Source organism: Rosa chinensis, chromosome 1 (assembly GCF_002994745.2).
Source record: "Rosa chinensis cultivar Old Blush chromosome 1, RchiOBHm-V2, whole genome shotgun sequence".
Classification (NCBI taxonomy): Eukaryota; Viridiplantae; Streptophyta; class Magnoliopsida; order Rosales; family Rosaceae; genus Rosa; species Rosa chinensis.
Window position 1 is genome coordinate 31443202 of NC_037088.1, and position 11149 is coordinate 31454350.

Here is an 11149-nt window from a genome sequence, read left to right on the forward strand (position 1 = left end):
TTTTGAATGATAATTCTAAGAGTCCCAAAGATATGTATCCAAAGATACATTACGTAATTTATGATTCAAAAGAAAATGATAATTCTACGAAACATAAGGTTTTGTTCTGCTACCTAAAGATTTCACTCTCACGGCAATAAATTACGTTTTGAATTTAAATTTCTTTTTTTGGTCCAATTTTTGAATTGAATGTCTGCTTAAAAGGTTTCGAACAATATTCCAAATGCATCATCAATCTCAGCATTCATCGCCCAAAAATCATACATTGTCAAGTAAGTTGCAACAACTTTCATCTGTATGCCTATATTTGTCACAAGTTACCAGCAACTATGCATCAGACCCTAAACATTTTTTTATATGTTGGCATCATTTTCATGATTAGGAGCTGTAAATGAAGCAGCTAGATATTTGTGGATTCAAGTTATATTTTGGAGCTGCAAATGAAGCAGCTAGATCTAGAGCTGGTAATAAGAAAGAACTAAAGCCTTGGAGAAGCCAGCACCACAAGCTCCTGTTGCTTCGGCACTGCCACCACTAGGGCTGGGATTTAGAACCGTAAAACCGACAAAACCGCACCGAACCGGACCGAAAAACTCAATTCGATTGGGTTCTCCAATATATTTACTTAAGTTTTAGCGACCACGTTTTTTGCGAGAAATTTATTTTCCTCAGTAAATGTCACTTTTTACGAGCAATATGTTGATTCCTCACTAAATGTCATTAGGTTTTCTGCGAGAAACATAATTTCCTCACTATACACCACTTTCTACGACGAATATTTCAGTTCATCACTAAAGGTGATCACAATTTGGTCTCCTAAATCATCATGTTATTGGCGAGGAAATAGGAGACTTCAGTGAGGAATTTTTTCATCGCTAAAAAGACATTCAACGAGAAAATAACGATTTCGTCGTTATTAGTTTGGCGGAAAATTATGTAAAACCGGCCAAGTTCAACGACGACAAAACCATGGTTTCCTCACTAACAGTCCGTGTTTTGCGAGGAACTATTTCCTCGTCAAAAGAAGCATTTAGAGAGGGAAATACACTTTCCTCGCTATTTGTTTGGCAGAAAATTATGTGAAACCCGCCAAATCTGGTAGCGACAAAACTATAGGTTCCTTGCTAAATGTCAATGTTTAGCGAGGAAACATTTGGTCGCCAAAAGATGCAGTTTGCGAGGAAATAATTAAGTCGTCGCTATAGTTTTGGTGGGAAGTTTTCTCGAACCCGCCAAATTGTATGATGACGGAAGTATGATTTCCTCGCTAAAAGATGACTTTTAATGATGAATGATTTCCTCGCTAAAAGTGGGCTTTTATCGATGAATGATTTCCTCGCTAAAATAGAAATTTTAGAGATGAATGATTTTCTCGCTATTTATACATTTAGTGAGAAATTGATAATTTCGACGTAATAGTTTTGGCAGAAGGTTTTTTGAACCTACCAAATTTAATAGTGATGAAATAAGTCTTCCTTGCTAAAGTTATTATTTTATCGAGGAAATAATTAAGTCGTCGCTATAGTTTTGGTAGGAAGTTTTTTCGAACCTGCGAAATTATATGGCGACAAAAGTATGACTTCCTCGCTAAAAGTTATTTTTTAGTGATAATTGATTTTCTTGCCTTTGATACATTTAGTGAGATATTAATAATTTCAACTCAATGGTTGGAAGTTTTTTGAACCGCCAAATTTAATAGCAGTGAAACCATGTCTTTTTCACTAATAAAGATATTATATAATTGAAGAAAGACATGTTCTTGCTGTTAGTACATTAGATGACCAACTAATTATTTTGTGGTCGTGTCATATATTAGAGCTTATCCAGAGCGAGGTTAAAGTTTAGAGTCACTTTTCGGTAGCATATCCACATCTCAACCATTCAGTTTTTAGGTACTAATGTATAGATCATCTCTACAAAATTTCAGCCAAATTGATGGTTGTTAAGGCATTGATAACTGCCTTAAAGCTAGTACGGTTCAAGTTGGACAGATTCAGTTCGTGCATTGGTTTAAGCGAGTTTTATATATATATATATATATATATATATATATATATATATATATATATATACAGCCCTTCTAGGCTGCGGACGTTAGTTCCTAAGCTAAGGAACGGATTTCCAGTTTTGACCCATTTTTCGATCACATTTTCACATCTTAACCGTTCAGCTTTTAGGTATATATGAGTAGATCACTTCTGCAAATTTTCATCCAAATTGATGATCGTTAAGGTATCCAAAACTGCAATTTACCATTATAAACACGAACGGTTCCGGTTCGACAGATTCGGTTCGTTCATGTAAATTGCAATTTTAGATGCCTTAACGATCATCAATTTGGCTGAAAATTTGTAGAGATGATCTATACATTAAGATCTAAAAACTGAATGGTTAAGATGTGAAAATATGATCGAAAAGTGGGTCAAATATGGAAATCTGTACCTTTTGCTTAGGTACAAATATCCGCACCAGAGCAAGGTTCTATATATGTATGTGCGTGTGTGTGTGTGTGTGTGTAAGGCCCTTTCATTAAGGGATCCATTTTTTATCGCATTTCAACATCTCTACCATTCATTTTTTAGGTTCTAATATATATATCACTTTTACAAATTTTCAGCTAAACTGATGATCATTAATGTATCAAACTAGATTAAATCAATTGACGAACCGAATCTATCCAACTTGAACCATTGATTTTTATAACTGTAAATCGCAGTTATGAATGCCTTAATCATTATCAATTTGGCTAAAAATTTACAGAAGTGATCTACTCATATAGACATAAAAATTGAGCGGTTGAGATGTGAATATGTGATAAAAAAATGGGTCTAATAAGCAATCCCTTAAAATGACCAAAAAAGGGGGATCCCTCGCTAGAATGGCCCTCTGTGTGTGTGTGTAACATATTATCCCTCCCTAATTCCTTCCCATTGATCTTGCGCTCACTTTGCATACATGATGTTTCCACTAAGGGACTCTTCTTTATGCATATTACTGTATTATACATGACTTACTATGTCATTCCAATTGAACTGCTCTGGTTTTATAACACTCTTTTAAGATGTAGAACTTCGAAGAAAAGTACTAAAGTAGACAATCGATCACACTATGTTCAATATGATCATCCTGATAATTCATGATAATTAATGACTAAATGGTACTCAATTTAACTTAAAATTTACAAAGATGATCTAGGAGTGATGTCTTAAGATTGAACTATTCAGATCATCGAAATAAAATTTCCATAGAAAATCTCGCACCAAACACTAAATTGTTGATAATATAATACCTTCTTCATATTGAAAATCATTTAGTTAGCCATTATCATGACTTAAGCCATCAACCCCTAAACCCTAAACCACAAACCCTGAATTAAAGCGGGCTTTCAAAAACCTGAATAAAATTAAAAGCGAAACAATTAAAAGTTCTAAGCGCCAATCAAAACAGAAATGCGCCTGTTTGCAAAAGTGAAAAATCAAATAAAATGAGACACTGCCAAAAAGCCCCAATTTCTCTCTCAAATCTCTCCCTCTCCCCTCTCTACCTCTCTCACTGTCGCCATCGTCTTTGGAATCTTTGGGAATTGGATCCCCTAATTGAAAAGATGATCTGCCTACCTCCCATCGTGAATAGAGGCTCTGCACTTTCGGAAGGTTGACCCGCCATTAATTTTGGTGAGATCCAAGCACGGTAATTGTACGAGAAGTTCTAACTAGGTGGAGGTCCTAGCCCCTGATGGTTATCCTTCCCACTTCTTCAAAAGTGCTTGGACCCTTTAGAATTTGGGTCGTGCAATCGAATTAGGGCTTGAATTCTATACTCTGCTTGTTGTGAATTTCGTACTTTAGGGTCTTGGGACAAGGTAAATTCTAATAATTCACCTTCCTCTCGTCAATTTCTTCTGGGTAAATTAGGGTTTTGTTTTGATGAGACTCCGTAGAAATTAACCTACAATGGATTACTCCGAATTTTAGATTAGTCAAGATCTGATGAAATTTGTTTCATAGGTTTTCTTTTCCCCCAATTCGAATTGAATTGTTAATTGATGATATATGGTTCTATTTTGATTTTGTTCCAGTGAGTGCGAGTCCAAGACTAGGAGCTTTTGAGAGCAGGTCAATCCAAGGAACAGATAGACAAGGATGGAGCTAATCTAGAACGAGTCATGCAAGAGCTTTCTTCAATTGGTCTAATGCCGGAGGTCACGGTGGTGATGTCCCAATAGTGCAGGCTGTTATTTCTTGAGTGGAGGAACTTTACATACATATTTCATTTATGCCTTATACTTTTCTTCTGAGCCAATCTTCTGTGTCTTTAAACAGATTAGTGCTCTTAAAGGGAATAATATAGACAACCTTTTCGAAATTGTAATGCTAGTTGCAGAGGTAAGTCAAATGCGTAATGATGTTGAAACATTAGCTTTGATATGCTTATTGCAAAATAGATGTGCAATCCTAATGTCATCATAATAGTTTGTATTGGTTTGCCTGAGCAGTTCGTGTGGAACCTAGAATTGGTGAGAAACCATTCTTTCAAACCTAAAATTGCTGAGCATCGCACCGCTACACCAATTTATGCTTTAAATATACCACCGATTCATGAACAATGTGAGGAAACTGCAAAACTTTGTTACTCTTATTATTCTTTAGGCATGATTGTCTCTTGGTTTCTTTTATCTTTAGCTTCATAAACAAAGCTACAACACACCATATTTGATAATTATGTTTTAATTGCATATGAGATTTTGTCTTCATGTATATTTATCACTTCATGTATATTGATTAGTTTTCCACCGCCAAACACAAGACATAAACTTATCACTTTGGCATGGCCTCTGTTTGGTCTTCTTGTATTATTGAACCACCATTTTGCATTATCAATCCACCGCCTTATGATCAAAGTGAGAGGGAAGATAAAAGCTTAATTAAACTTATTATTCTTTAAAGCACCTGGACATTGTTTCTTGGTCTTTGTTGTCTAACTCGTATTCAAAGCAAGCTTGCAGCACATTTTGACAATCATAGTTCAAATATATATGTTTTAAATCTCTTTGTCCTTATGTGCAGGTCTTGAACATTCCTCCACCTCCAAGTTTAACGTGGCTACTTGAAAGGTGATTTTGCTGCCATGTATGTTTTAAGATTGACTTGCCAAAGTTCAATTTTTTTTTTCTTTCTTTCTTTTATTCATGCGTTGTACAGTACCACAATTTGAACAGAGAATAGAAAATCCAAAAGACTTTCATCATTGATCTTCTTGCCGCTTACTTCAATTTTGGGGAAAATCAAAACATGAGACCAATTATAGACTTGCATATGCTTTAGTTTCTTTGCTTCGATTATAATGTTGCCTTGCAGACACCATACAAGCCGTGATTGGTTAAGCTGTGGCCTTAATGATTAAGGTAATTCTTAGAGTCTCTCCCTGTATGTTTCTTGTGCACCACCGTATGTTTCTTGTAATATTCTATGAAACTACTGACGTGGTTTTAGTAAGTGCACCATACTTGAACTTTGATTAGGAGTAAGTATGGTAATATTCCATAAATCCCCAGTCTCTAAAATTATATTCATGAGTTGTTCGTGGAATGTTGTTTTCCAATATCCTGGTCATTGAACTCTTGTGAAGGTTGAGGGTTCCAGCAGTCCTTATCATTTAAAATACATGTGACTTCGATTGTAAGAATCCTCTTGGTGAAATTGTGAACTTTGTGTATTGTCATTGACTCGTATCAATTTGGCTGCAATCGTTATTTTTTATTTCTATGTTTTTAGCATGTGTGTAAATGATTGACTTGTTTGTTTTGTTATTTGAAGCACTTCACACTGATTGTAGGAACAAGAATCACATACTAGGATATGATTTATTGCTTGTAGTCTTGTAGATAAGAGGAGCTTGCACTGGAAGGAGCTCATTATTTGACAACAGCGGAGCTCGTGAGTCTCAGTGAGCAGCAGCTTATGGACTGTGATCATGAGGAAGTGAGAGGCTTGTCTTGTTAAGCTTTCATGAACAAGAGCTAAAGCTGCTAGTATATGCTTTTGCCTTTGAAATATAGGTTTGGATCTTTTCCTTCAAGTCTAAGAATAATGAACTACCAAGAGAGTTTTGTCCTGTAAACCATGTTTGCTGCAATATAAGTTTCTTCTGTTCCAAAATCCTTGCTATGTTCTTTTATTTCCTTCATTATTTTGTTGATTAATGTTTGATTAGTTTTGAATAAGAATCCTCTTTGTAGAATGAAATAATCCAACAGGTCATATCGTAATAGACAGACAATTGTAACAAAAAGAATATTTCCTCGCTATAGACTAAAATTTAATAACGACAAAAGATAAGCCACTGGGTTCGATTGACACTCACCCAAGGAAGAAGAGGGCGAGTAAGGCACAAACCAATCATCAATGTATAGAATTCCTCTCATGAGATTGTCTCTGATTATAGTTATGTCTATGAATCAATACTAGAGGACGCTCCGATGTTTAAAATGATTACAGAGTACAAAGAAATCTCAAAGGATTATGAGAGTGCATATGAGTTGATAGAAAGATCTTCCATACACAGTGATGATATATACTGTTGCTCGAGGAATCATAGAGCACGATGATATCGAACCATGCTCTGTTGCAGAATGTCAACAAAGAGCAGATCGGCCTAAACAGAAAGAAGCAATCCAGGTAGAATTAGATTCTTTGACAAAGAGACAGGTATTTGATCAGGTAGTGCTAATCCCACCAAGTGTAAAGCCTGTAGGACATAAATGAGTCTTTGTCAAAAAGCGTAATGAGAAGAATGAAGTCCTGAGGTACAAGGCTCGCCTTGTGGCGCAAGGTTTCTCAAACCACTAGTCTCTCGATATGTGTAATGATAGTTCTTAACCATACACACTCACGGACCGCCTCATGTAGAGCAATGATCTCTGAGTGGTTCGAGGAGGTAGCCACAAGGGTTTGCTTGGTTGATCTCTAAGATATCGCCGTGTTCCCATTGGTAAATACATAACCAATTTGAGAACGATCTTTATGTGGGTCAGACACGTATCCAGCATTAGCAAAACTGACCAAAACGTCATTTGGCGTTTCAGTGTAGTGAGTGGTGTTTTCGCCATCAACATTTCCTTTAGGGATTGCAGTTCCATCTGCGGTCCCTCTTGTCTCTCTGTAGGGAAAGAACAGTCCCAAGTCAATGGTTCCTTTTAGGTATCGGAAAATGTTCTTGACACCATTCCAATGACGCTGCGTTGGCGCTGAGCTAAATCTAGCTAACAAGTTCACTGAGAATTCAATGTCTGGTCGAGTACATTGGGCTAAGTACAATAATGCGCCTATTGCACTTAGATAGGGAATTTCAACTCCCAACACCTCTTCGTCATCTTCCTTTGGACGAAATGGATCTTTCTTTGCATCCAAGCTTCGACCGATCATGGGAGTGCTAGCAGGATGCGCTTTGTCCATGTTAAATTGCCTGACTTTTGGACATACGTAGACTAGTGGATTAGTATTCCACAAACTCGGTGTTCTAGTTCAAGGCCTAAACAGAATCGAGTTTTCCCAAGATCCTTCATCTCAAATTCGGATTTCAAATAACTCGCGGTTTCTCTTATTTCATCAAGAGTACCTATTATGTTCATATCATCGACATATACTGCTACAATTGCAAATCTGGAACTTGTTTTCTTTATGAATACGCAGGGGCATAATTCATCGTTCTTATATACCTTCTCAATCAAGTAGTCACTTAGACGGGTATACCACATCCGCCCGGATTGTTTCAATCCGTAAAGTGAGCGTTTCAACCTAATTGCAAACACACTCCATGGTTTAGAGTCACTTGACCTGGGTAATGTAAGGCCATCTGGCACTTTCATATATATCTCTGAATCTAGATCCCCATAGAGATATGTAGTAACCACATCCATGAGCTGTATTTCCAGTCCTTCGGAAACTACTAAGCTAACTAAGTGGTGGAACGTTATAACGTCCATTACGGGAGAGTATGTCCCCTCGCATTTTCTCTCTATAGACTATAGTTCCTACACCGATGGAAAAAACATTCCTCGTTGTTGATTATTTTTAGGGAGATAACTTTTTCTCGCTAAAAGTATACATATTACGATGAAACAAAATTTCCTCGCCGAAAACGGTTTAGAGTGAGAAAAACTTCTTTGCCGAAAGCTATTTATAATGACGAAAATATTTTTGTCGCAAAAGCAGTAGTTAAATTTTTTATTATTTAAAACTTTTTTAATACTAATTATCATCAGCGAGAAAATACATAATTTAGCGATGAAATCAAGTTTGTCAAAAAATATATTTAACGACTATTTTCTAATCCTTGAAATTTTTTAACGAGGTAAAATTATGAGTTTGGGTGAGGAAAAATATTGTTGCCAAAGATTAACAGCAAGAAAAAATAATTTTCTCACAAAAAAGGTCTGGCGAGGAAATAGTTTTTTCGTCGTTGAAACTTTTCTTGACGAGCTTTCTCCGACGAATTGAAGACGAAAAGAATTTCCTCGCGGAAATACTACAGTGAGGAAATGTTGGTTTTCAACGAGGAACAAGTTCCTTGCTAATGAGGTTTTCTGTTGTAGTGGCTGCTACAAAGAGATGGAACTGGAAAATTGTCTGTTTCTGGGTTTTTTTTTTTCAACTTCATCAAGGAACCGTTGAAACCAGAAAATCGATTCAAAGGTTCTCGATTTCGGTTCTCGTCGGTTCCGGCACTGTCAACTACAACAACCGAACCGAAGTTCCCTTTCCGATTCCGGTGAATTTTTGCATTTTCAGAATCGAATCCAGCCCTAGCCACCACCACTAGCTCCAGCTTTTACATTTGGTATCTTGTACTTCTATTTTATTTCGGTAAGTGTTTGAACATGATATGGCTAATGGCTGCAATAATCAAAAATATTACAACATGCACTTTCTACAAACGGACATACACTTTCTACAAACGGAAAAGAACCATATAGTCATTTCACCATGCTCCTATATAAGGAAATAACATAAGAATCAAACACTCTCAAAGTCATGCATGAAGGCCATATGATATGACACAATAATTAAATGGAGTTTATCATCATAGAAAATATCAAAGACTTTCCCCAAAGGTGGTCATAAACTTTAAATTTGATCAATGAAGTGTCCCAACGCAGCATATGAGGACCCCCCATCCATCAAAGCTTTCTTGCTACTGTCACTCATCTGTTTCACCCTCTTCCTTACATCACTATCAAGCTCCATTAGCTCCTTTATTCCACTCTCAATCTTCTCCGCAGTCACAACAACTGGACCTTCCTTCCTATAACTCATATCAATTTCAACGGCTATCCCTAGTTCCGTAACTAGCTGAAATGCATTTGCTTGTTGCTCGGCATACAAGGGCCACGTGGCAACCGGCACTCCAAACCACAAGCTCTCCAGAGTGGAATTCCACCCACAGTGAGAGACGAAACCTCCGACTGCCGGGTGGGCTAAGATGGCAACTTGTGGCGCCCACCCTATAACTTTTCCGACCCCAGCCGTTCGATCAAGAAACCCTTCAGGTAACACCCCTGTGTGATCAGCATAGTCGCTGGGCATTCCAATCTGTCCCTTTGGTGGAGGCTGACGTAGGGACCACAAGAACCGAAACCCTGCATGCTCCAATGCGCGGGCAATCTCTTTCACCTGGTCTTCATTGAAGCTTCCCATACTCCCGAAGCACAGAAACACTACAGACGACGGAGGCTGATCATCGAGCCATTTCAAGATATCAGACTTTTGCTTCGACTGCTTCGAATCCACTTGGTCATTGTTGTCATCGCTCTTCACGTTTAGTATGGGTCCCGCCGGATACACCGGAGGGAGCTTACCATCAGAACTGAGAGAAAGAAGTGCGTGCGACTCCAGCTCTGTGAATGTATTTATCAAAATACCCTTGACATCTCTAAACCTTTTGGCCAAGTTGAGGAACCTGTTGCCGGTCTCCTTTTCGAAAAGGATACTAGGTAAGATTCTAGCAGCTGGCAAGGGGTTGGAGTAACTCGGGACCACCAAATCAGCAGTTGAGTCCTTGAACTCAATGCAGTCCTTGTTGTGATCATCACGAAGTGCTTGAAGGTGGAACATGAGCCCGAGCATGGAGGCGCTGGACGTGAAAAACATGTAGGTAGGAACCCCTAATTCGTTGGCTACGTCGATCATAGAGGTACAAAACATGTCGATGACAAACCCGGCGAGTCGATTCTTGGTCTCGGACTCGATGAGTTTGGCGACAACATCTTTAACGTTGGTTTGCTGATTGTCAATGAAGTTCAAGAAGTTGATGGTGCTATTACCTTGTGTCTCCATTTTCTGCTGTGGGAGGTTGATGAACTTGATCCGATGTGATATGGAAGAGTCCGCGAAGGACTCAACGTAGGCATCGGTGCCGTCTGTGCTGAACGGGAACTTTATGACGAGGACGGTGATGAAGAGTTGATCATCTCGAGACAGAAGGAGCTTTGCGACCTCCACCGTAGCCACGAGGTGGCCAATGCCTGGGGTTGGGATGAACACTAGCTCTGCCGATTGCTTCATTTAGGAGATTGAGATGTAAATAGTTCTCAGAAGAGGTATAAATTGTGTGAAGGTATTGCAATGAAAAGCTCAGCAAACAGACATGTCTATTTATATGCACGTACATGCATGTGGTTGGCTGGTGCTTTAGATACCAGTCAAACTTCGTTTTTTTGTTGGTTACAACCAGTCAAACTTCTTTGATGTCATGCCTTTGCTGTCATTGGCCAAATGCTGTTTCTCAGTGTCTGAACCTTTCAATTTGATACAAAATTGACCATAAAGACTTGGAAACCCAGTCAAAATAAAATACAAGTATAGGACCTTTGCAGTTTCTGCGAAACTTCATGAAAGACACATAAGAAAATAAACCAATCCCCAGCGTAGTTGGTAGAGAGGAAATTACATCCTACTTATTACTTAATTGGGATATCAAATATCTAGTTTTTTATAAATAAAAAATTTCTTCAAATCCAGATTTAGGAAAAAAAAATTTTACCTTATTACAAAATTGAGACCTTGTAAATGTGTTTATATATAAAGGTTTTGGTATCTGTAATTAAAATAATTATTCTATAGTTCCTGATTACCACGTGACATTAGCATGT

General features: G+C 37.8%; 1 protein-coding gene across 1 annotated transcript; it reads right to left on the reverse strand.

Moving 5' to 3' along the window:
* Positions 1-8884: 8884 nt before the first annotated feature.
* Positions 8885-10621, reverse strand: LOC112194795 (putative UDP-glucose flavonoid 3-O-glucosyltransferase 3). The gene has a single exon (XM_024335028.2). The coding sequence runs from the start codon at positions 10560-10562 to the stop codon at positions 9126-9128; it is 1437 nt and encodes a 478-aa protein (XP_024190796.1). The 5' UTR covers positions 10563-10621; the 3' UTR covers positions 8885-9125.
* Between the last annotated feature and the right edge of the window lie 528 nt (positions 10622-11149).

What these genes read in the sequence shown, in the direction of transcription:
- LOC112194795 (XM_024335028.2), bottom strand. Translation starts at nt 10,562, where the DNA reads ATGAAGCAATCGGCAGAGCTAGTGTTCATCCCAACCCCAGGCATTGGC.